The following is a 26,403-nucleotide window of genomic DNA, read 5'->3' on the forward strand; positions in this document are numbered from 1 at the left end:
GTGACCTGCTAAACTATTTAGATCTTCATATCAGAATTTACCCTGATATATAATCTGTATCCCTATTACTATATATAAGACTAAACAGTCTACTTGTTTATGATTAGTTTTTTTACGGCATACATAGATATAACTGTTACAAACAGCAATTTGTTATCATTCCGTTGCATTGTTTTTAATGGGATTCTGCTACACTGCGCACTTGGCGGGATTTCTGCAGTGAAAACATCTACATGTCAATTCTTTCTGCAAAATCCGCTCAAAAAATGTATTGCCATCTATGGGGACACTGCATTTTCGAACAATTGCAAGTACTGGAATCCTAGTTATCCCAGAACACATTCTTTTACTTCCTCTCAAGGCTACTTGTCATTTTGTCTTTATGGATGTGTCACAATCACCAGACTTTCGAATTTATCAGGGAACGTGATATATTGTAGAGTTGTGCCTACAAGACACCAATAAATTCTACAGCAGAAAACAATTTACAAGACAGGCAGCTGAAAGACAATAACTGAGTGTTACCCAGAAAACTGAAGACACTAGAAACTTTCCAAGTAAGAATCTTATCTTTGCTGGAATAATTTATACGAAGCAAAACTTAGTTCATAGTTTGTTTTTCATGGAAATATTCATAAAAAAATACAAATATGTAAAGAGCTTGAAAATTTGTCAGCATTTGAATTTTATGTCATGACCTCTCGTTCTCTTCTCGGTCTCGTGCTCCATCATCATAGATAGAACAGCTGTTCACTGAGCTCCGTCAACTCCATCACTGGCCAAGCTGTGTTTGTAAGGGCATATTCACATGGCCAAAATCTGTGAATATTTGGATGCAGAAACGTTTCTAAATAAAAATGTATCTTCAATTTTATCTTCAAATTTATTAAATTGAAATATCTACGCAACGGTGAAAAATCTCTTCAGATTTTGAAAATCACAACACAGAAAAAATGTAATGGTATGTTCACACTGTAAGGAATTCCGCTATAGTATATTTCACATGGACATTCCGCTGCAGCATGATTTTTAATGGGATTCTGCTGCACAGTGTAATTTACACGGCAGAAACATCCTGATTTCTCAATCCACAAAAAGAATAGACTTGGCTATGAGACGGCACATTTCCGAGCTTTCCTATTGCCCACCAGATTATTCAAATATGCAGAATGTCTGCCCGTGTTTTCCAGACAAACAGTGCGCACATCTCAGATTATGCTGAGATTGGTGGACTGCACATTTTCCTGTGTAAACAGATGTCAGTCAACAACGATTTAGGTGAAGTACTGGAGGAATGATCCTAACAACACGATCAATAAGGTGTGCACAAGGCTCATCTGCTAGATAAGCATCTTTTTGGCATGGTCTGCCCATCTGAAAGGACCCTTACTCTTCAGTTTGGCTGAATGGGCATATTTGTGAAGTGGGCTAGGGCACAGCAATAAAAAGACAACCCCGGAATTGACAGAATGGGAGTGTAGGGGTGCATGACAGGGGACAGGTCTGGAACGAGAGGGGTTAACAAGGGGTCAGTCAGAGGGCAGGGGGTTGGTTAAAGGGAGGAGTCCAGGGGGGAGTTTTTATATAGGGGGTAAGGGGAGTCTGGTTACCTCAGAGGGAGAAGACAGCCAAGATGAAAGTTAACCACCCACCCGCCCTTATTGCAGTGATACTAGAGGGTAGTGCTGGGCGGTATACCGGTATGAACCGGATACCGTTTTTTTTTTCTCCCATGGTATGGATTTTTGCCCATACCGCTATACCGGTCGGGCCCCTCCCCCACCCTCCAAGTCAATAAAAAAAATGTAACTTACCCGTAATGGGGGTGGTCCGGGCCATCCATCCTTCCTGTAGTGTCCGGCGGCATTCCGGGTGGAGGGTGAACCAGTCCAGGCTGTCCTTCTTCTCCGGGGTCCTCTTCTCCACTCCGGGCAGGCTCCGGCCTAGTTCGCTGTATAGACGCCGCTACGCCGTGACGTCAGGTGCGTCGCTGCGTACGGACGTCACTGCGCAGCGGTGTCTATGCAGCATTACTAGGCCGGAGCCTGCCCGGAGTGGAGAAGAGGACCCCCGGAGAAGAAAGACAGCCCGGACCGGTTCACCCTCCACCCAGAATGCCGCCGGACACTACAAGAAGGATGGATGGCCCGGACCACCCTCCCCGGACGGTCCCTGCAGAAACTGGGAAGATGAGTCAGGGTTCTGGGATGGACAGGGGTCTGTTTAATATACTATACCTACAGTAGGCCCTCCAGCTGTTGAGGAACTCCAGCTGTTGCAAAACTAAAACTCCAAGCATTCCCGGACAGCCACCGGCTGTCCGGGCATGCTGGGAGTAGTAGTTTTGCAACAGCTAGAGGCACCCCTAGTTGGGAAACACTGACCTATACTATACACTACTATATAGTCCAACATGCTGGCAGTTGTAGTTTTTCAACAGCTGGAGGCTGTAGGGTTGTTTGTTACATCTATTTAAAAGGGTACTCCACTGCCCAAGTGTTCAGATCATTTAGTTCCAAAAGCCCATTTAGTTCCGCTACGCCACCTCAATGCAAGTCTCAATGTAAAAAAAAAAAATACCGTGATACTTTAGAAAAATACAGTGATACTCATTTTTGGTCATATCACCCAGCACTACTAGAGGGAGGAAGGGGTTTTTACTTGTCGCAGCGGCAGGAGCTAGAAGGGGACTTGGAGACACTTGGAGAGAGATGGCGAAGAATGGGATGGTGAGGCTGGGGGCGGTACCCAGCCTCGTGTGGTGATCCCTGCGGGAGTGGCCCAAAGGGGGCAGGGATCTCTGAAAGTGGTGCCCTGGGGTAAGGTGAAGGGACGACCCAGGGCAAAGTAGGAGACCCGAGGGAGAAATTGGGATGCCTCCAAGTCCCCATCCGGCTAGGTGGTAGAGTGGGACTAAAAGGTTTTTGCACTATTTGAATTTGCTTTGTTATTTTTAAAAGAAGGGTCAGGCAATGTTGCCTGATTATTTATGAAAGGTGATTTATAAAAGATTATTTAATATATTGTTATTATGTTATTTAATAAAACTGGCCACTGTGGCCTTTTCTACCATAAAGTGGTGTCAGAGTGGTGTTTGGTAAGTGGGAATCGGGTCACAGTGCAGGTAGATTATACCCTAGTCATGTCACCACCTATTTTTAGATGCACAATATGTTGGCATAGGCTGAAATCTAATTTACAGCATGTCATCCTATATACCGTATTAGGAAGTAAATGATAGGGGGGGTGTTGGTTATTGGCTTAACCACAATATTTACACAGGAGACGCCAGAATAGGCTAACAAAATAAATTTCAAAAATGTTGTATTTTGTAATAAAAAAGTTATAGTGACAGTTACATATCATAAACATATTTATCTTATTGATTTTATATTTATTATTTTATTCCCAAAATAGTTTTTTTAAATAATTGAACTGGAAAATATATATATTGTTTCTACTTCTATTTTTAGGCCAAAATGCACGCAAGTAATTACCTCATTAATCCGTGTCATTAGCATGTGACATATGGACATATTCATATTAGTAGTGACCAAGAGGCAAACAGCTGCCATGCTTGTATAGTTCAGAAAACAGCAGTTGTACATGTGACTATTTCTATTTCTGTTTTGAAATGAATCCCTTTGAAAACAATGAAATATCTTTAAGGAAATTTTGTCACAACTGACATGATAGACCTGCTTACTGTAGATTCTGGGTAGCGTTAATTAACCACTACACTTTCAACTAACATTGCATGAATTAATAATACAAGTGAATATATCTTATCAGAGAAAAATGATTTTCCCATTATTAGGCTACTTTCCTGCACAAACAACTCCCCCCCCCCTCATTACTTGCTCTGCAAAAATATACATAAATCAATAACAAAATAAAGAATTCATACTCGTCTGCCTTGATCACCTGCAGCTGGCGTTCCCATGTGACATGACAGGAAATGCACACTCGGCCAGTCACTCGCCACAGCGGTGACCCAGCTCAGTCAGTGATTCTTTGAATGGGCATTTCCTGCACAAATGAAACACCATATGAAGCGGGGAGCAGCGAGTGGGTCTGGGTGACATTGGAATGGCAGCTGTGTGGGATCAGGTGAGTATGCATCCTTTTTTATTTTCAAAACATCCTTACTGCATATTCTAAAATTGCCTATGCCAAATCAAAAAACTTGTTATACGTTGTACAAGTTTCATCTCTATGTATCTGATTAGGTGCCTTATTTGCATACTACATTGAAGAGGGGGGGGGGGGAGGGAGGGATGGGTGTGTGCATGATGTCCCTATTTTCACATGACAGAATGTCCGCATGGAGAGTCTCTGTGCAGACATTCTGCAAACTGTGGATTGCCGACATAGTATGCTGGTGCTAGGACCGCACAGGAATGCACAGTCTCATAGACGGCTATGCACTCCGTGCGGACTTGGCTAGCTTTGTGCAGACACGGAGATGTTTCCGCCACAGAATTTCCGCCGTGTGCACAGCGCAGCAGAATCCTGTTGAATTCAATGGGACTCTGCTGCAGCGGAATGTCTGTACCAGATTCCAATGCGGAATCCGTCACAGAAATCCTGCCATGTGCTAAAGCTTCTAGACCTTTTTTAACCTCCCTTCTTGGCAGCTGGGCTGTGCAGTAGGTGGAGACCACTGTGTCTAAGTATTCTCCACCAATCAGCCTTGCCGAGAATAGTCTCTATCCCTGTGTTCCTGCCATCTAAGTGCAGGCGTGGATTCAGTATGTTCAGATGTCTAGCCATTCATAGGTATAACAAAATGAATATACAAAAAATTATTTAAGGCTGTTGGAAAACTGCCACTGTAGTTTTTGCAGCAAAGCCAGAAGTGTATTCAAAAGGAATGGGAAATATAAAGGAAGGATTTATACTTCTTCCTGCTGGATCCACTTCTGACTTTGGCTCAGACTTTGGCTGAGATTTTTCTAGAAGAGAACGCCAGAAAAAAAAACGCATGGAAACCTAACCTAATCTGGATCTGAATTTTGAATAAAATAACACTGTATATCGTATAGGATTTTAAACCACAGAGAAAGCTGGTGGAACTCTAGAACTATCATATAGTGGAGATGAAATCCATGATCTCATTATTCAAGAATTAGGGTTTGGTTAACATGTGAAGATGTTGTCCATGTAATCCAGATAATACATTAATAAGATGGTTATTTATGCTGCTCATTTACACACCACTGTTCTCAATGCAAAAAACTAAAGTACACTCATATTTTCCTTATATTAAATAGGGTTTAGGCTTCATCACATCAGAAAATGCATTGGAAAAACGACATAAACTCATCCACCTGAGTAGTGCCTTAACCATGACTGGATCAGATTTTCTATAGAAGGTAATGTCATTTCTCTGTCCAATGCATCTGATCCTACTAGATATATATATATATATATATATATATATATATATATATATATATAAATATATATAAATATATATATATATATATATATATATATATATATATATATATATACACACACACACCATACCAGCCCTTTAGTTGAAATCTTGGGTGAGTTCCCACACCTTTTTTCCCCGGACTTGACCCCTGTATATTATTTATATGTATATAAACCAGGCTATGAATTATGTACATATAGATTTATAACGTTTCTATTTGCTTCATTCATCGATTATTTCATCATTTACGATTATATTTTTCGCTAGCAATGTATAAATAAAATACCTTTAACAGCCATTGTGTGTTGTTCTCCATGATATTCTCAAGGTCCCGTATCCTGTTGATAGGCCACTGGTGGTCATCCGGGGCAGGTGCATCTCTTTGCAAGGAGTTGGACACCTGGTAGTCCGCCGGGGGTGAGTGGCAGTTGTCAATCTCGGGGAGGAGGAAGGTGTAGCTGCAGTGTCCATGCTGCACCTTGTGGTGAAGTTTCTCAGGTATGTTCAGGTGAGTGGCCTCAGGAATGAGGACCAAGCATGGCCAGCTCAGAAGAAACAGCAGGATCATGTTCCTCCCCATCATGCTGTAGTATTCTCTGTGGTCACTATGTAGTAAATGAAGGTCTCTGCTTAGTGTCTGCTCAGTGAGATAGCTGCCAGTGCCTTGTATAGCAGACCACGTTGTCCTGTCAACTTCAGGAAGTTTTTCTATGTAAGCAGCAGCCCCCCTCTATCCATAGTCTCCCGCCCATTGTATGTGACTAGTGCTGGAATACTTCTAAGGATGCTTTATCTCTTAACCCGTTATTTCCCAACCAGTGTAACTCCAGCTGTTGCAAAACTACAACTCCCAGCATGCCCAGACAGCCGAAGGCTGTCTGGGCATGCTGGGAGTTGTAGTTTTGCAACAGCTGGAGGCACACTGGTTGGGAAGCACTGTCTTAACCTTTACATTGCCAGATGGCTATGAGTCAATACGAGAACACATTTGGGGAGATTTATCAAAGCTGTCTATGTCCCGCATCTATATAGACCAAACTACAGAGGGTTAGGCTGGTCTATCGTGCGCCAAATTTATCAAAAATCGCACGGCTCTTGATAAATTCTGCGCACAGACTTCGGGATCTATGCTATAGACTGTATATAAACCTGCTCCAACATGGTCCGACATTTTTGCGTACTTTCAGCAGATTCAACTTGTCGCTGAAAAGTCGCTATTGATAAATTCACCACCAATGCATTTTTCCGTCTAAAATAGACTAGAATGCATCATGTTCTAAAAAGTCGCACATATTTAGACTGCAACTTTCTGTGCGACAGGAAAAACCAGTCTAAATCCTTTGATAAATCTCCCCCATTGACACTCTTCACCTAGTTTGCAACATATTTGCACATACATATACATGCAATACATGCGTTATGAAATCATAATCATGCTTAAAGAATCTTTACATCAACAATATCCTCGCTAGGCCAAGGCTCGGATGCAATTGGGACACAATGGGGGAGATTTATCAAAACCTGTGTAGAGGGAAAGTTGCTGAGTTGCCCATAGCAACCAATCAGATCGCTTCTTTCTTTTTTAACAAGACCTCTGAAAAGTGAAAGAAGAGATCTGATTGGTTGCTATGGACAACTGGTCATCTTTTCCTCTGGACAGGTTTTGATCAATATGTCAAAATCACTTAGTAAAATGTCAACTGAGCTTCATAAGAAAATGTTTTACATTGAATTGTTCAGCATTTACTGTAGTTATCTCAGGAATTTTTGCGACACACTTCTCATTTCTATTGTTTCCTGTTTAAGGAAATGTTAATGTTATGTTTTAAAACACACTATTTATACCGAGAATATGGGTGCATGCACACCACGTTTTTGCAATACAGTTCCCGTATCAGGTTTTTGATGAAAAACTGATTCCTCAAAACATGACTAAACTGTATCAAAATATGTGTACAAATTTTAATCCGTATACGGTTAAAAACCATATACGGTTTGAAAAATGATGTCCGGTTGCATCCGTTTTTTAAGAAAAAAAAGTATACGTTTTTAACTTTTCACTCCATTTTGAATGAAGTTTCACTTGTTTGATTGAAATTCAAAGAAAAAAAAACTGTGCAAAGTCAAAAACCGTATGGTGAAAAACGGATGGAACCATACGCACATACGGTTCTGTACGGTTCCCATTGACTCCCATGTTAAAAAAAACATATATAGTTTAATACGGTTTTTCACCCGGACCAAAAAACGTGGTAGACTACGGTTTTGGGTACGGGTAAAAAAAATGGACAAAACCGTAAAAGACGCAAAACGGACTAAACCAGATGATGCGTTTGACATACGGTTTACAATGTAAAGTCAATGCTTACGGTTTTCTATACAGTTCCGTACGGTTTTTAACTTCAAACCTTATACGGGAACTGTATAGCAAAAACGTGGTGTGCATGCACCCTATCACAATTATTACAGTTAATAACAGTAGTTAAAATATTTGAGTGACATATTATTGGGATATTACAAAATACACTCACTGAGTAATGACTAAGACATATTTACTGTGGAGACCCATCCAAAAAAAGAAATAAATAAAAAATGTTGACATATCAAAGAGATTGGTGGTGGTGGTGCCATTAGTCACTAAAAAGAAAGGATAGAAGTGCTCACTTGTGCCCTTTAGATTTCTGATGAGTCCTGCTCCACTCTACTCAAAATGGTTTATGAAGTGTATAGACCAGTGTTTCCCAACCAGGGTGCCTCCAGCTGTTAAAAAACTACTACTTCTGGCCAAAGGCTGTCCGGGCATGCTGGGAGTTGTAGTTTTGCAACAGTTGGAGGCACCCTGGTTAGGAAACCTTGATGTAGACTATGAACCTGTGTGTTGCTCACTTGGCTTATTCCAAGAGGAAATTCCTTAGTGTGAACCCGGCCTAAAAGCTTTATGTTAAATATTCTGTAACTTATTATAACACATGGCTGTTACAATAATCAGAATAAACCAGTGGCGTTGCTATCGGTGTGCGGGCCACTCCAGGTGACACCTCCCAAGTGGAGTGACACCATCAAGTGGGAAGTAATCCCATGATGGTGTCACCCCAGGCCCCAGCAATGCAAGTAAGTGCACTGCCTCTATGGACGCAGAGGCAGTACACTAGAATGGTGGAGCAGGAGCTGTCAGCTCCCGCTCCACCATTTACTCTCACTCACATGCTGCAGACACATCTTGCTTGCAGCGTGTTAGCTGCGGGGACACGATCCCCAGCAGGCCGGCACAATGATGTGTCGTCATCGTGTCTGCCCGGGGATCCCATCCCAATGGCTCACATGCTTCAAGCAAGAAGCAAGGGAGAGACCTACTCGTGGCAACGTGGATTAGGTGAGTATAACAGGGGGCATTTTATGTGAAGGGCACAGGACAGGGAGCATTATATGTGAGGGGCACAGGACGGGGGCATAATATGTGAGGGGCACAGGAAAGGGGGCATTATATGTTGCACATGACAGGGGTTGTTATATGTGAGGGGCATAGGGTTATGTGGGGGGGGGGATGGGGGTATTATTATTACATGCGTGGGCACCGGACAGAGGGCAGTATAATTTTTTTGGGGGTACAGAATGAGGCATTTTTATGTGGGGGGAATAGGACGGGGCATAATTATTATGAGTGGGCACAGGACATGGTGCATTATTATTATTTCAGGGGCATAGGGCAGGGGGTGTTATGTGGAGGGCACAGGACATGGTACAATGTGTGGTAGTATTATATTCAGACGGTACAGTGTGTGGTGGTATTATATTCAGAGAGCACAGTGTGTGGCAGTATTATATTCAGAGGGTACAGTGTGTGGTACTATTATATTAAAAGGGTAGTGTGTGTAGCAGAATTTTATTAAGAGGGTACAGTGTGTGGTTGTATTATATATTTAGAGGGCGCAGTGTGTGGTAGTATTATATTCAGAGGGCACAGTGTGTCGCAATATTATATTCAGAAAGTGCAGTGTGTCGCAGTATTATATTCAGAGGGTACAGTGTGTGGCATATTATATTCAGAGGGTACAGTGTGTGTGGTACTATTATATTAAAAGGGTAGTGTGTGTAGCAGTATTTTATTAAGAGGGTACAGTGTGTGATTGTATTATATATTTAGAGGGCACAGTGTATGGTAGTATTATATTCAGAGGGCACAGTGTGTCGCAATATTATATTCAGAAAGTGCAGTGTGTCGCAGTATTATATTAAAGGGGTTCTCTGGTGCTTACACATCTTATCCCCTATCCAAAGGATAGGGGATAAGATGCCTGATCCCCCGGGATCATGCATGCAGCACCCCGTTTGTAATCAGTCCCCGGAGCGTGTTCGCTCCGGGTCTGATTACCGACGACCACAAGGCCGGCGGCGTGTGACGTCACGCCTCCGCCCCCCGTGTGACCTCACACACCGCCCCTCAATGCAAGCCTACGGGAGGGGGCGTGACAGCGGCCGGGACCCGCGGCTAATACCACACATCACCGATCGCGGCAATGTGCGGTAATAACCCTTTAGAAGCGGCGGTCAAAGCTGACCGACGCGGGAGCCGGTGCAGGACGTAAATATACGTCCTGCGTCGTTAAGGGGTTAAAGGAGTGTTCCAGGAAAAGTTGTTCTTTTGGAGTTGTTCTTTTCTGTCTGACAACAATGCTCTCTGCTGACACCTCTGCTTGTCTCAGGAACTGTCCAGAGCAGGATAAGTTTGCTATGGGGATTTGCTCCAACTCTGGACAGTTCCTGAGACAAGCAGAGTGTCAGCAGAGAGCACTGTAGTCAGACAGGAAAGAACAACTCAAGTTCAGCAGCTGATAAGTACTGGAAGGGTGAATTTTTTTTTAATAGAAGTAATTTAAAAATCTGTTTAACATTCTGGAGCCAGTTGAAAAAATAAGTTTGCCCTTAGGCAGCCATTAGCAATCGAGCACAGATTTCATGGATCAATGTAATGCAATAGCAGGAGAAAATCCCTATAGCAAACGTATACTGCTCTGGATAGTTCCTAAAATGGACAGAGGTGCCAGCAGAGAGCACTGTGGTCATGACAGAAAAGAAATCCCAAAGGAAAAGAATTTCCTCTGTAGTATACAGCCGCTAATAAGTACTGGAAGAAATAAGAATTTTTTATAGAAGTAATTTACAAAAATATGTTTAACTTTTCTACCGGAGTACCCCTTTAATTGGATTAGAACACCAACATTCTTAGAAATGAAAATAAACAATATTTCAATATGCAACCAAATTTACAAAGTCTTTATTATGGTGTCTGCCTAGCAGAAACAGAGCCAGAAAAGGTGTTGCTCTAGCAAAAGCCAGACTAGAATGGACTAGTTTGGGTCCAGCCCTCTGGGGAGAGCGGTTGTCCATGTCTTTAGGGGTTGATCTGGGCACTCCTCCGGCAACCTTTCTGGAATCATTCATCTGATACAATATGAGAATGTTTAACCCTTACATAAATGAGAGTTTTCAGTGTATGCTATAATGGCAATATAATACACACAACAGCTATACAGGTCAACACACAGTACCCCATACTCAGATTTAAGCAGTAAGCAGGGTTTTCTCAGCCACATGACAACTGCACAGATATTGTATCTGGAATAAGGGTATCGGGACACTGCACAGGCTTCTTAATAAATAAGTCACATCTGAGACTGAAATCTACGACAGCTAGAAATATATATTTTTTTTCAGTTACAATTAAAGACTTACACTTAGGTGAGAGAGTGCGGCATAACCCCTTGGGAGCCCTGTTGCCTTGCTGGGACTTGTGGTGCTTACACCAAACAGATTAATACTGACTTGCGAGATGGGTAGATGAATACTGGTAGGTAGGGTCCTGTCAAGGTACTGAAGCTTTCTCCACTGGGGCATGAACTTCCACCGTGCAAGTAATCCTTGCAGAATGACCAGTTGAGATTAGATTTGAGCTAGTGTGGTGTCCCAGTACAGGTACATTGTGTCAAGGTATTGTAGGCCCTGTCAGATTGAGACCTCCAGTGTCCTGGGGGCTCCCCTGCAGGGACTCAACCATTTCTAATGTTTATTTGCACTGTTATAACTTAGCAATCCGTTATTAGGTGTCTGTAGCTTTAAGTATGTTACCTAGCAACCTCATGCTTAGTTAGGGTATGTGAGAGTGGAGGACTGAGGACTAGACTGAACTTTTGTGTAAGGTGTTATATTATGTTATTACTTGTATGTAGCTTTATTGTAAATCCTAAAGGGGATACAGACAACTCTATGATCCACAGCTGCCTGGCCAATGGGCTGTAGTTCAGCCTTCCCTGATAAGGGGTGGTGTTTCCTGAGTAGAGGAGTTGAGCGGAGTTCAGGGTTCAGAGTGAAGAATCAGCAGCTAATTTGAGTTCAGAGTACAGAGTGGAGGAATATCAAGTCTTTACTGCAGCCTTGATCAGAGAATTCCTAAAGGAATTCTTCTGGCGAAAAGCCACAAATCTACCGACACTTCAGTAAGTGACTTTAATCTCAAGCCTAATATAGCGCAGACCTAAAACTTCTAGTCCGGCCGAAAGAGCCAAGCATATATGCAATATCAAGTCCAGGCACTGCAAGCTGTGTGGTCCTCTAGAGACTGTATGTTAACCCTTTGGGAGACTTTGGTTGAGCGCTGTGGAGATTGTACCACCTATCTTCAAGTTAGTAAAGCCTCCGTTAAACTGCAACCTAGTGTGGAGTCAATTCTTTCCTTGCTAGCCTGTGGGGAGATACCAAGTACTCCGGGAGATACCAAGACTACAGTGGCGTCACGTGACATTAAGGGTTAATACCATCCGACCCTGGGTTCATAACCCCCCCCCCCCCCCCAAGAACCAAGTAGCTAACCCCAGCGTAGTGGAGGTCGCGGGTTTCACTCGTGGTTACCACACTAGGCCTTTCCTTGAGGCTTCACCACACAGCACACCTGAACCACACTGTTGCTCAGGAGCCACACAAGGGTGAACACTGGGATAACTCTTCCCCCCCACTACACTATATAGGGGAGGCTTTAGGGGTTTTTCCATTAGCAGGCAGGGTCACATGGGGTTCACTGCTCTCATTTAAGGGTACAGTAACACAGAATTATTTTAGGAAAATATATTATTTTGCTATAGAATGTAAACATATTTGATTTAACTGTAAGTCCAAAGCCCCGGGACAGCTATTGGTGCTGGGACACCACAATAATATTTTAAATGGCCACTGTCACTAACATTTTTTTTGTTCAATACAATAGATCGCTATAAAATAAGTATATTTAAAAATACATTCAATATTTTTTTTCAGCAATTTAATTTACAAATTTCTTGTTTAAAAGTGGCCACTAGTGGTCCTCACAAAAGAGGCCCATGCCGCCCATCGCTATATGAAAACCGACAGTGGCAACACTCCTGGTCCGTCGGAATACAGGAAGTGAGGGAGGCTTTAGAAGGCTCTGTGCGTGCTCCCGGCCTGTCACTTTGCACAAGGAGAAACAGAGGGAGGCATGTATTTCTGCGCCAGGTGCCGTACTACAGCTGCTTGTCTGTCACAGGTACTGCCTGGGGCTATAGCGCTATCCCAGTCAGAGTACACAACTGGCTGTGATTTTTAGTCCCATTATAAAATTTGTAAGAGGAGCAGAGGATTATATATATATATATATATATATATATATATATATATCATGCTCTGCTCCTCTTTCATATTCCATAAGATATTGTGTGTAAGGGACTACAAATCCCAGCCAGTTGTGCAATATGTAGTAGGATCAAAAGATAATATATATATACTGCTAGGCTCGCTCCCGAGACTCAATGACACACAGTAAGGGAGGAAGTTTAGTCATGTAGAGTGAGGGCAAGAGAGGGACACGCCCCCTGCCTGAGAGAAGATGAGAATCCAGACTACAACTAATGTAAGCTGTTTTTAATGGAAATATAGGGGTGTCACAGCGAGTGATCCGGACTTCACCTCCGGACCGGAGCGCCCGCTGGGTTCCGGCCTCTCCCGGTCAGACGCACTGACCGGGAGCACGGGCCCCACAGTGGCAGAGACGAGGCTGACGTGGCGGCTGGTCCCCGCTCACGCGCCGCATCCCTGTTCGGCCTACCTTCTTCCCGCACGGCTCTCGGCTCCTCTGCATCCCGCGCGTGGCCCTGCTCTCTAGGGCGCACGCGTGCCGACTTCAGTAAATTTTAAGGGCCAGCGCACCGGTAATTGGTGCGCTGGTTCCTCACCTCCCACTGTCCTTCCCAATAAAAGGCACCTGCCCCTTCCTGCCCTTGCCGGATCTTTGTGCCTTGTGCCTCAAAGAAAGCGTCCCCTACTGTGATAGTTGCCTTGCCCGTTGCTGAACCCGTTGCTACCGTTTACTCGCCTGTAAACCCTTGCCGCCTGCCCTGACCTCTGGTACGTCCGACTATGCTCTTGCCTGCTCCCTGTGTACCACGCTATCAGCTGCCAGAGAGGTCGAGTTGTTACTGGGGGATACGACCTGGTAGTTACCACCGCAGCAAATCCATCCCGCTTTGCGGCGGGCTCTGGTGAAGACCAGTAACTGCTTAGAACCGGTCCTCCAGTACAACCTGTGCTATCGCCTCTCCGGTCCAGAGGATCCACTACCTGTCCTGCCGGTACGTGACAAGGGGCTAAACATATAAATTAAGAGAATGTCTGTTCGGCACTGCGGATCCTCCACTGCTGGAGTTACCTAGATAGGGGCTTTTAATGTATTGGTACTTGCTGAGAATGCATTGGTGGGGTCAGGCTAAAGGTGTGTTTAGCAATATCATATCAATGGAATAAAGATAAGAATAGAAGCGGGCCGGCTTCTCTTCTTTTCTTAATTCCATTGATGCGAAACACATAAAACATGATCAGGGTGAGGTACTGAGTAACACATAACAGTTTTAAATTTGTTGGGGGCTATTATAAGTACGTTTTAAGGAAACATATGAAGCATTTCTGCTATATGTTAATTTACCGTAATATTGATAGCTACATGCCCTTGCAACAGTGTCAGCCAAAAGTTTCTTTGAACAGTCTTTGACACAATCCTCTAAGGCTAGGTTTCCACGCAGGTATTTTTTTTTTAACAGCCCCTGCAGTTTTTAAAGGGGTATTGCAGGATTTTTTTTTATTTGACTATGCTACAGGGGCTGTAAAGTTAGTATAGTTCATAATATAGTGTCTGTACCTGTGTGTGATGGTTTTCTCACAATTCTTCTGTGATTTTCTCCCCACTATTTATTTTTAACAGCATACAAAATGACTGTCGTCTCAGATTTTTCCCAGGTTTCAATGCGGCCGAGACCTGACTCACTAGTCAGCTGATGACATGGAGCCTGTCTGCTTCAATGGGTGGAGGGGTCACTTGGTGGGAGAGAGATCAATCTGCAACAGCTGTAGGCACCCTGATTGAAAACCACACTGATTTGAATGGATGCAGCTCATTTATGTTTCAATGGGTGGGGTTGCTGATGTGTGGGAGGGAGGAAGATGGAATTGTGGGATTTGTAGTCAAAAGAAGAAAAGTCAAACAGGAAATACCAGTTCACAAACAGCTAGCCACAGTGTTATGGTAATCTCACAACATAGCCATTTAGCCCCAAGACAAGCGCAGATCCTTCCTAAGCATGTCCATTACTGCCTGCCAGGTACGTACTAGAATCACCTTATGGTGAATAACCCCTTTAAGCCAAAGCTAGAAGTATATTTAAAAGGAATTGGAAATATAAGAGAGGACTTATAAATATCTTTCCTACTAGACCCACTTCTAGCTTTGGTTTAAAAACTGCATTGGTAGTTTTCCAAAAAATGCCAGAAAAAAACCTGTGTGGAAATCTAGCCTTACAGTAGAGCCACGACAATGCCTCATACATCATTACAGCCACAATGCCCCCTACATCAAACACAGCCAAAATGCTCTCTAAATCAGTAAGGCCACAATGTCCCCTACATTAGTGCAGCCACAATTCACATGTCCTGAACATCAGTAAAGTTACATAAAAGATCAGCCAAATGCCATTTTCTCTAACTGACCCTTCTTTTTTGTACTGCTATAAGACTGGCATATGCAAGGGTTTTTTCTTTTTCTTGTAAAGCATGAAGTATTGAGCACGGCACGTTGAGTGAAATTACTTTTCACACTTTATGCATGGAACAAATTATTTAAAAAAACATAAATTTGGCAGGTTTATGTATAATTGATTTTCCTCACATGTTGAGATGTCATGGATGATACATGTTTCTTTGTTTTATTGAAAGAGGTCAAAAATGGTATTTTACATATGTTGTGCTGGTACTCTTTGTTTGTTAATATCATTTACTTACTTTTATATACTGTGAAAAGTATTGGCACCTTTTGAGTTTCTGCTATCTAACCCATAAGTAAGGGTAAGATTACACTTGTGTAACTGGAAGGGACAACAAACTAAGAAATGATGGGTGTAGTACTTCTGAATATTCTCCTGATTAGCTTAGGTAGATGCAATGTGCTGTATCTATTTTTATAGTGCCATAATGAAGGCAAATAAAGTGATAGTACTGTAATGCTAGACAGGATTTTTTAGAATATAATAAAACAAAATATTATACAAAATCAAACTACAGGGCTGTTGTAGCTGCTCAAGTAAAGAAATGAAAATACAATTAATAAAACATACACTTAAATCATAAAAAAAATTGGATTTTCATTTCCATATTGGATCAACTACAAGGGCCCTGTAGTTTGCATTCATTTAATTATAGTATTCTAATTAAAACAGGCAGAGAAATCTATTAAACGTGTTGTCAATAGATATTTAATAACTTCATAATAGTTTATTATACTCCTGCAGTATTTTTGGCCCAACAGTATTTCTAATCATACTGCTACTGCTAGGATCTAAGGAATAACACGGTTAGCATATTGGAAATGTTTAAAGGAGTACTGCAGTCTTAGACACTTATCCCCTATCCGCAGGATAGGGCATAAGTGTCTGATCGTGGGGGGTCCGAATGCTGGGACCCCTCTCAATCTCCAGTATGTGGACCCGGCATTGAGATATCTCAGAGAGATATTGGATGCCTGCTCTGTCACTCATTCTTGTAGACTACAGGTTGCTTTAGGCTAGTGACTTTCAAGAGATTAAAGGGGTACTCCGCCCCTAGACATCTTATCCCCCTATCCAAAAGGATAGGGGATAAGATGTCAGATCGTCAGCGTCCCGCTGCTGGGGACCCCCTGGATCTACCATGCAGCACCCACCTGTAGCAGCTTCTGGAACTGCTGGAGGTCCTCAGGCTGAGTCCATCTCGACCACCAGGAGGGAAGATCGTGACGTCATGACTCAGCCCTCGTGTGACGTCACACCCCACCCCTCAATGCAAGTCTATGGGAGGGGGCGTGACAGCCAAAGGACCTCCAGCGGTTCCGGAAGTCGCTACAGGTGGGTGCTGCATGGTAGATCCAGGGGGTCCCCAGCAGCGGGACCCCGGCGATCTGACATCTTATCCCCTATCCTTTGGATAGGGGATAAGATGTCTAGGGGCGGAGTACCCCTTTAACCTCTTGAAAGTCACTAGCCTAAAGCAACCTGTAGTCTACAAGAATGAGTGACAGAGCAGGCATCCAATATCTCTCTGAGATATCTCAATGCCGGGTCCACATACTGGAGATTGAGAGGGGTCCCAGCGGTCGGACCCCCCACGATCAGACACTTATGCCCTATCCTGTTTTCATCCTGATGTCACAGCATTGCGCCACTTGTACTGGAATGGAATGGATATAAAGTAAGTTACAAATAGTTTTTTATATTTTTGTTAATGTAAAGGGAGCATACTGGTAAAAAAAGAGGTATCCCTACCTGCCTACTTAATGGGGGTCTTATCTACCCATTATATTGAGGGGCCTATGTACCTACTATCAATACCAAATGGCCAAATGGGGGTCTATTTACCTACTAAATGGGGGTCTTACTACATACTAAACCTGTATAAATATGGGCCACAAAGGGGAACATTTCAGTATGCACGGCACAAAAAAATTATCATAACTGTTGTGCTGGAAATGGCATAATTTATTGTTTGCACGTTTACTGTGTATAATACACTTGCTAGAAATTACAGGGCTAATAGAAGTTCAGGACATACATTTCCCAATGTATAAACCAGCTGTGTATTTAGCCACATTCAAGTGGGGAGATACCATGCGTGCGTGAACCTATAATGGGGATCCTTCATTTCATAGAAAACACAATACAACTCCATTTGACCAGTTCAAGCTGACTATTGCAGAGCTTGTAACTACAGCAAGATACACTGTATACAGCTTTATAACATAAAAAGTAATGTTCCTACAAAGTACCCTGTGAAGTTTATAGTGAAAATTACAATATGATTCCTATCAGAATTCCGAGTATGTTGTGAACAGATTGTTGGCTTGAAGATGACTTTCTGACAAAGTCATTGGCTGTGACTACAGGACCACAAGGTAGGACCATTGTAACATGTTCAGTTTCTATGAAAGTAATCTACAGCAAATAACTCAAGATGCAGTGTATAGGGAAATGGATCCTGAGCTATGATAAGCTTACATTACTATGCATTGCTCTAGGCATGACTGCTATTATGGGTAAAAGAGCATCAACAAACACAGTGACTGTGATAGTAAGTTACAAGAACATATGAATTACTTTTATATTGCCTTAAAGGGGTTGTGCGCTGCCCTGCCTTTCGGAGCTCCGCTCACAGCTTCCGGAAGTTCATTACTCCGAACGCTGTGTGCGGGCTTCCATGTTCGCGGCCGCCCCCTCATGACGTCACGCCCGGCCCCTCGTGATGTCACGCCCGCCCCCTCAACCAAAGTCTATGGGAAGGGGGCGTGACAGCGGTGTCTCTCTGTGCAGACACAAAAAATCTTTGCTGCCAGAACAGCAATTTTTCACCCATAAATATGCACTTTTTTAAACCAATGTATATTACAAATATACATATAATGTTATTATCTACATTATATAAAAAGTTTTTGCTAACGACAGGTACACTTTAGGGGTAGGGTCACACATGCCATATTTTGCTAAATATTTTTCTACACATTGAAGTCAATAGGAAGCAAAATCAGCTACAGAAAATATGCAGCAAAATATGGCATGTGTGATCCTACCCTAAGTAGGTTATTATTTTTTTTCAATAAAAAAAAGAATTGCTTAATTAAACTCCATTTAGTGCGGTCCAGGCTCCAGTGCATCTAAAATAGCGGATCCACATGTGAGGACAAGGGGCAAGGAACTCTGGGAAGGCGGGAAGAGAAGTAGGCAGGATGACCCTGAATCACATGTAGGTTGCAGCCTATCAGCAGCCAGTCACCCCTGTGATGTCACAGCCCTATATAATCGGCAGCCATATTCCGGCTAGTCACTTCATTCATTACACTTCAGAGAAATAGGACAGTGCTGTGTGTTAGCCAGACAAGCTTTTTCCAGCAGCGTTTCACCTCATAGTCACGTCAGCAGTGCTTTTTTCACAGATAAAAAAATAATTTTTACTGCAGCTATTAACCTCCCAGTCACTTTCTACAGCAGTGTACAGAGAGGGGCAGATAGCTGAGTGTTGCCTCATACATGTGATCAAGCTGGCTCAGCTTGAGAAACAGCAGAGGATGGAGGAATAATTTTTCACCGCAACTCTGTGTCTTTGTTCCACAATAAATGGTCTGCTGGTTATACTAGTCTGTAGATGGTATAATACCCAGCAGTCCATTCCTAATAGTCTTTGAGAGAGGGGAGGAACAGCTAAAAGTAATTCATAAAGAAATCAGAGCATGGCTTACTCCACGAAAACTGGAAATGGGAACCTGACTGGAAATGGTGACTGACAACAGGAAGAACATCTTGTCTGTGCTGCGACAAGAAAGACTGAGCCATGTATGGCACACATGTTCAATCTGGTTGTCAAGCGGTTCCTGAAGTGTTCCCCCCCCATTTGCAAGACATCCTAACAATGGGAAGGAAACTTTGCAGGCACTTCAGCCACTCGTACACGACGTTGCCACATGTTGGAATTCCACCCTCCATATGTAGACCGACTATAAAAACAGATAAAAGCAATCACCGATTTCTTGATCCAAGCAGATAGGGAGACACCCCTGTGTAACTTCAATATCAACCAGTGGCAGCTCATACGTGACACCTGCCATTTGCTCAGGCCCTTTGAGGAAGCCACATTATTAGTCAGTCGCCAGGATTATGGGATGAACAACGTAATTTCACTGCTTCATTTCCTATAACAGGTGTTGGAAGCGATGGCTGGTCAGGGCAATGGAGACGAGGCGCCTACATCCTAAGGCCACATGAGCCCTGTGGGGGCTGAACTGGAGGAAGAAGGGGAGGGACACAGTGGAGCACAGTTTAGGTTTTGCAAAATGGGCAGTTTTTCTAGTCATCTGACAGGAGAGAAGGAGCAGGAGCAGCCAGAAGAGCTAGTGAGCTATGAGGAAGGCGAGACAGAGGATCCAGACACGCCATGGCAGTATGCAGTGGAGATGGAGTCAGGGAGTCCCTCCGAGTCACTTGCACAAATGGCACTTGCTTGCGTAGTGACCGCCGAATTGTCACCATTTGGCAGCGGGATGACTTCTGGCTCTCCTCCTTATTGGACCCTCGCTACCGTTACAAAATGGGGGCCTTTTTTACACCCACTGAAAGGGAGGACAAACTGACCTACTACAGAGACATTCTACGAAGCTAGTTGGCCATGTCCATCCTCTCGCAGGTCTGACTCGGGGAGGCCCTCTGTGCTCACCTTCCACTGCCATGGCAGCCTGAGTCTACAGTCGCTGATGAGTACCTTTCTTCACCCGCATAGTGAAGCAACTTATCAGCAGCAGGTAGACCTGGAGCAGGACCTGAACCAGCAGGTGGTGGCATACCTTGACATGCCCATGCCAACAAACCTTGAAGATCCGCTGGACTTCTGGTGGCCAAACTTGATATATGGCCACAATTAGCAGAGTTTGCCCTGGAAAAGCTGTTCTTCCTGGCCAGTTGTGTGCCATCAGAACTCATCTGTCCACAAAAAGTGTGGAGAGACTTACCTTTGTGAAGATGAATCAGGCATGGAACAGACAGGATTTCAACCCTCCAATGCTTGATTGACCATGGTGCTACACCAACACTTCACAAATATGTATAGTGCCAAACAGATTTAAGGGGCTGCTCCCCAGTTACAAAGATTCCTCTACATCAGACCTTTTTTCACTCACCTTCATTACCGGGTTCTAGTATTGCCACCCACTGCACCACTCTGTCCCCGCCTCACTTTCAGGACTTCTGATGCTGCTGCCAACTCCAGGCTGTCTCATTCTGCCACCATATGGTCTCCACATGCTTCCGCCAACTCCAGGCTGTGCCATTCAGTCACTATATGGACTCCTCATCTGCCGCTAACTCCAGGCTGTGCCATTCAGCCACTATATGTTTACTCATGCTGCCGCCAACTCCAGGCTGTGCCATTCGGTCACTATATGTTCTACTCATGCTGCCGCCAACTCCAGGCTGTGCCATTCGGCCACTATATGTTCTACTCATCCTGCTGCCAACTCCAGGCTGTGCCATTCCGCCACTATATGTTCTACTCATGCTGCCGCCAACTCCAGGCTTTCCCATTCAGCCACTATATGGTTCACTGATGCTGCTAGGTCTGGGACATTACCTACAATTTTTTATGGGAGCACTAGCTACCATAAATCTGCAATTTAAATTTTAAAATTCATCTTTTAATTTTAGGGATTGTGAGGCCCTATGGTCTCCTCATGCTGCCGCGAGCTGCAGGCTGTGTCATTCAGCCACTATATGGTCTCCTCTTGCTGGTGCCAATTCCAGGCTGTGTCATTCTGCCAGATTATGGTCTCCTCCTGCTGCTACCACCTCTAGGCTTAGTCATTGTGCCGCCATGGGACTCCTTGTTAGTTTGTGTTTTGTGGTCATACAGTATTAGTTCAAAGTAAACACCGGGACATTAAACTTGGGAATCTAATATAAATCTTAAATTTAAAAAAAATCGATGTCATCTTTTCAAGACTTAGGCCCTGTGGTAGTCACCGTCATATTACCTGTGGAATTATCACAAGAATCCAATGAAACAGCTTGGAGCTATAACAATGAACCATAACTGATTAAATGAAACATTTGCATTTTCACAGTCAATGGGGCGCTGAGAGGCAGGTGCTGGAACAGGTGGTATCTCGTCTGACGAAGGACGCCAGCCCAATTTTAAGATACAAGAACGAGCTTTTTTACTGCAGCCAAATCTAGCTTTATGCGCCCACTTATCCAATGGCACAGAAGCTGAATGTGCTCCTGTCAAAGTTGCTGGTAATGCAGTCCCTCCCTTTTCAAGTGGACATGGGGGTACGCTGAGAGGCAGGGGCTGGAACAGGTGGTAGCTCGCCTTGCTGCACACCACCAGCTCGATGCTCACCAGAATGGGTAATCAAAAAATGAAAATAAATTCAAATTAAATTAAATAAAAATTACATAAAAAATCTGCCACATCCAGACGCTCTGCGGCAGTGATTCTAATAGCGATGCCTGTAATCTGCATTTCATACTGAATAACTGTATTGTTTCACTAACACAGCACACCCCGCTTGTTAGGACAAAGCAAAGTTTTCTACACCCCTATTGAGCCTCTCTGTAGGCCAGAAATAGCAGTTTTTAATAGTGATTCGCTGCAAAGAAATTCGGACCGAACCAAATTTTTTCAGAAAATTTGGCGAATCAGCCGAATCAAATTTTTTAAAAATTCGCTCATCTCTAGTTCACATTCATCAGGTGTCTCAGTTGGACACACCAGACAACACCATTCCCCTGTCCGGCATGCAGAAACAAAGAACACTGGATGCTACACAACTGATGACAAGTTATGCATGTTGTCATCAGTTGTAACATCAGTTGCATCGAGATTTAGGCTGAGTTCACCTATCCCAGACATATGTGAACCCAGCCTTATTCTACAGAGGCCTTAAATTGCTCCACCGTGAAACAAGGCCCCTTAATGACAACCATTAGACTGACATATAGGTATCCTATATAATTTTTTTGTGCTTTTATTTAGTTTACCACATTGAAAAAAACACAGTTCTGTGTTTTTCATTTATAAATAATTGTAGGATCATTTCCTAGAACTGATAAATATGTAGCCCAAAATTACAACAAAGTGTTTGTTTGACAGGATTTGTGATGGAGTTGGCTCATACTATACTGAAGTACACTATATTAGTTTTAGAAAAAAATAAAATACAGCTTGAGATGATGAATGGTATGGTATGACTATTGCCAGACACCATATACAGCAGGAATGCTCCCATTGCATAAGCCAAGTGTGATCATAGCCAATAATGAACTTGACATACATGCCAAAAGTGTGCCCTATTGACATGTGTTTAGACAGTATACATCGTCTATGCTTTTCAATATTGGCAACCTAAGCACCCGTAGAGCATGCTTATGTTGTGGCTATACATTCAGCATATATATCAGGAACATTCTGTTTGCACTAGACTAAGGCCAGAGTTGGGGTAAGGGGTCTGCAATGGATTTAACCCATACCTGTTTTACCTCTTATTTAGTAAAGCCATATTTTCCATATATAATCAGTAAATACAGTGACCCCCCGACCTACGATGGCCCCGACATATGATTATTTCAACATACGATGGCCTCTCAGAGGCCATCGCATGTTGAAGGCAGCATCAACATACAATGCTTTTGTATGTCGGGGCCATCGCATAAACAGCTATCCGGCAGCGCAGACTGCTTTAGCTGCCGCCGGATAGCCTTTTACGGTGCCCCGTGTGGTCCGCTGACGATCACTTACCTGTCCTTGGGGCTCCGGAAAGGTCCTCTTCGGTATCCCCTGCATCGCCGGCGATCTCCTTCGTCGTCATCACGTCGTTGCGCACGCCATCCCCTCATCCAATAGTAGTGGCGTGCGTAGCGACGTGATGGCAGCGACGGAGAGCGAGGATCCCGGGGAAGCAGAGACCTTCTCGAAGCGTCGGGGACACCCCGGGGACGCGGCGAAAGCGATGGAGGCCGACATCCAGGGCATTGGTGACGGTCCGGAGCGGGGGGGACATGCGAGTATAACCTCCAATACCAGTGTTCTTCAACCTGCGGGCCTCCAGATGTTGCAAAACTACAACTCCCAGCATACCCGGACAGCCGTTGGCTGTCCGGGCATGCTGGGAGTTGTAGTTTTGCAACATCTGTAGGTCCGCAAGTTGGAGACCACTGTCCTATACTTTACATTGCACGGATCCCTCAACATACGATGGTTTCAACAAACAATGGTTAATTTGGAACGGATTACCATAGTATGTTGAGGGACCACTGTATAAATAAGAACTCAGGACCTTATTGCTATACAGTTACTAAATTGGTTAATTAGAGAAAAAAGAATTCTGTAAGGATAATTGGGAAGATTTATCAAAACATGTGTAGAGGAAGAGTGGTGCAGTTGCCCATAGCAACCAGTCAGATTGCTTCTTTAATTTTTCACAGGTCTCTTTCAAAATGAAAGAAGCAATCTGATTGGTTGCTATAGGCAACTGCACCACTCTTCCTCTATGTACTATGAATAATGCTTGTTTAGGAACTGTGGGGGAGATTTATTTAAACCTGTCTAGAGGAAGTTACTGAGTTCCCCATAGCAACCAATCAGATTGCTTCTTTCATTTTTGAAAAGGTCCTGCGAGAAATGAAAGAAGCGATCTGGTTGCTATGGGCAACTGGTCAACTTTTCCTCTGAACGGGTTTTGATAAATCTCCCCATGTGTGCTTCAGACTTTCCATATTAACATGAATAACATATTCAGGTGACAATGTAGAAAGAATGCTGAACATTCTTGTGGGTGAATGTCACATACTTTCTGTAGGAAAGCTCAACAGTAATGACCACACCAAACAATAAATCAACTAAACTATTATTGAATGTGATGGTGGCAGGGAGAGAAGATGTTTGGCTGGGCCTGTCTCTCCACTTGTTTTGGTGACATGTCTCTATGACATTTTTAAATGGCAGTAACACTTTAATATTTTGGGTCCGTTGAATCTTTTTTTTATTTTTAAATCCTTGTAAACCCCTTAAAGTACTTTTATTGTTTTTAATCAACTGGTGTCAGAAAGTTAAACAGATTTGTAAATTACTTCTATTAAAAAAATCTTAATCCTTCCAGTACTTATTAGCTGCAGAATATTACAGAGTAAATTATTTTATTTTTGGAACACAGAGCTCTCTGCTGACATCTCTGTCCATTTTAAGAACAGTCCAGAGTAGGAGAAAATCCCCATAGAAAACATATGCTGCTCTGGACAGTTCCTAAAATGGACCGAGATGTCAGCAGAGAGCACTGTGGTCATGATGTCAGCAGAAAGCTCTGTGTTCCAAAAAGAAAATAATTTCCTCTGTAGTATTCAGCAGCTAATTTTACAAATCTGTTTAACTTTCACCAGTTGATTTAAAAAAAAAAAAAAAAAAAAAAAAGGTTTTCCACTGGAGTGCCCCTTTAAGGTGCTTAAGGCTGGGGAAGTTAGTAATAAAGGTAAATATTTAGGGAGGCGAAGCCTAGCCACGGACTGAATGGACGTGTGAGCCTGCAGCTCCCTGTCCTAGCACGCTCCTAACACCTTACATTGCCCTTTAATTAGCTGAAAATGGGTAAAATAAGTAGGGGAACCTACCAAGAATGCGCTGACCCTCCTGGCCCCGGCAGGAATCAAGCTGATCTGGCCAAATTTCTGAAAAAGAAGGATGCTGTCTCTCCAGCAAGACCACCCAAAATGGCGCCGGCGTCCTCACAGCAAAGTGTGTATGAAGATGCAGAGGACTCTGGAGGTGAGGAAGGGGGGCAAGGTGCTGCAGTGATCACACAGCACTTTCTCAAATCGTTCATGAAAAAGGCGCTAACAGATGTGTTGAAGCCGGTCATTGCGGACCTAACAGAAATAAAAACAGAAGTCCGCGCTATCGGGCACCGTACTGAAGCGCTGGAGGCTGCATGCTCGGACCTCGCTGTTACATAGTTACATAGTTAGTATGGTTGAAAAAAGACATACGTCCATCAAGTCCAACCAGGGAATTGAAGGGAAGGGTGTAAGGGGATAAGGGAAAGGGATGTAGTTTTATAATTCTGCATAAGCATTAATGTTATTTTGTTCCAGGAATGTATCTAACCCTGTTTTAAAGCTGTTAATTGTTCTTGCTGTGACCAGTTCCTGAGGTAGACCGTTCCATAAATTCACAGTCCTCACGGTAAAGAAGGCGTATCGCCCCTTTAGACTAAACCTTTTCTTCTCCAGACGGAGGGAGTGCCCCCTCGTCCTTTGGGGGGGTTTAACCTGGAACAGTTTTTCTCCATATTTTTTGTATGGGCCATTTATATACTTATATACGTTTATCATATCCCCCCTTAAACGTCTCTTCTCAAGACTAAACAATTGGAACTCCTTTAATCGCTCCTCATAGCTAAGATGTTCCATGCCCCGTATTAGTTTAGTCGCACGTCTCTGCACCCTTTCCAACTCCGCAGTGTCCCTTTTATGAACAGGCGACCAAAACTGAACAGCATATTCCAGGTGAGGCCGTACCAATGCTTTATAAAGGGGGAGTATTATGTCCCTGTCCCTTGAGTCCATGCCTCTTTTGATTGTTTTGACTGTACTCCCCCTCTAAACTACCCCTACGTACATACCTCCCTAGGAGCACTCATTAGGGTCTTGCCACTGGTCTTGCCTGAACTGGTGACTCACGGTTGTTCGTTGTTACTCCCTTACCCCTCCTACCTGTAGGTCCACCATCACTTTCCCTCTTTCCCTCCCCCAGTCCATCTCCTGCCCACTTGTCCCCATTCTTTCCATCTACATCTAATTGTATTTTGTAGCATTTGCTGCACCCATCCCTACAACCCCCCACCCCCC

General features: G+C 43.5%; 1 protein-coding gene across 6 annotated transcripts in view; it reads right to left on the reverse strand.

Annotated features, from left to right (window-relative positions):
- Positions 1-23,430, reverse strand: part of LOC130356112 (angiopoietin-2-like) — a 137,108-nt gene extending 113,678 nt beyond the window's left edge. For 2 of the 6 annotated variants that reach the window (XM_056557163.1, XM_056557162.1), the window contains exons 1-2: positions 23,303-23,430; positions 5,730-6,048 (exon numbers count right to left, since the gene is read on the reverse strand). In XM_056557163.1, coding sequence (XP_056413138.1) covers positions 5,730-6,048; positions 23,303-23,400 — 417 coding nt within the window. In that variant the 5' untranslated portion in view covers positions 23,401-23,430. Of the gene's footprint in view, positions 1-5,729; positions 6,049-6,895; positions 6,933-6,964; positions 6,985-23,302 lie in introns of those variants that run through there. The other 4 variants (XM_056557165.1, XM_056557164.1, XM_056557169.1 and 1 more) reach the window with 4 other exon arrangements.
- Positions 23,431-26,403: the final 2,973 nt, after the last annotated feature.

The sequence above is a fragment of the Hyla sarda genome, chromosome 2 (genome assembly GCF_029499605.1).
Source record: "Hyla sarda isolate aHylSar1 chromosome 2, aHylSar1.hap1, whole genome shotgun sequence".
Taxonomy (NCBI): Eukaryota; Metazoa; Chordata; class Amphibia; order Anura; family Hylidae; genus Hyla; species Hyla sarda.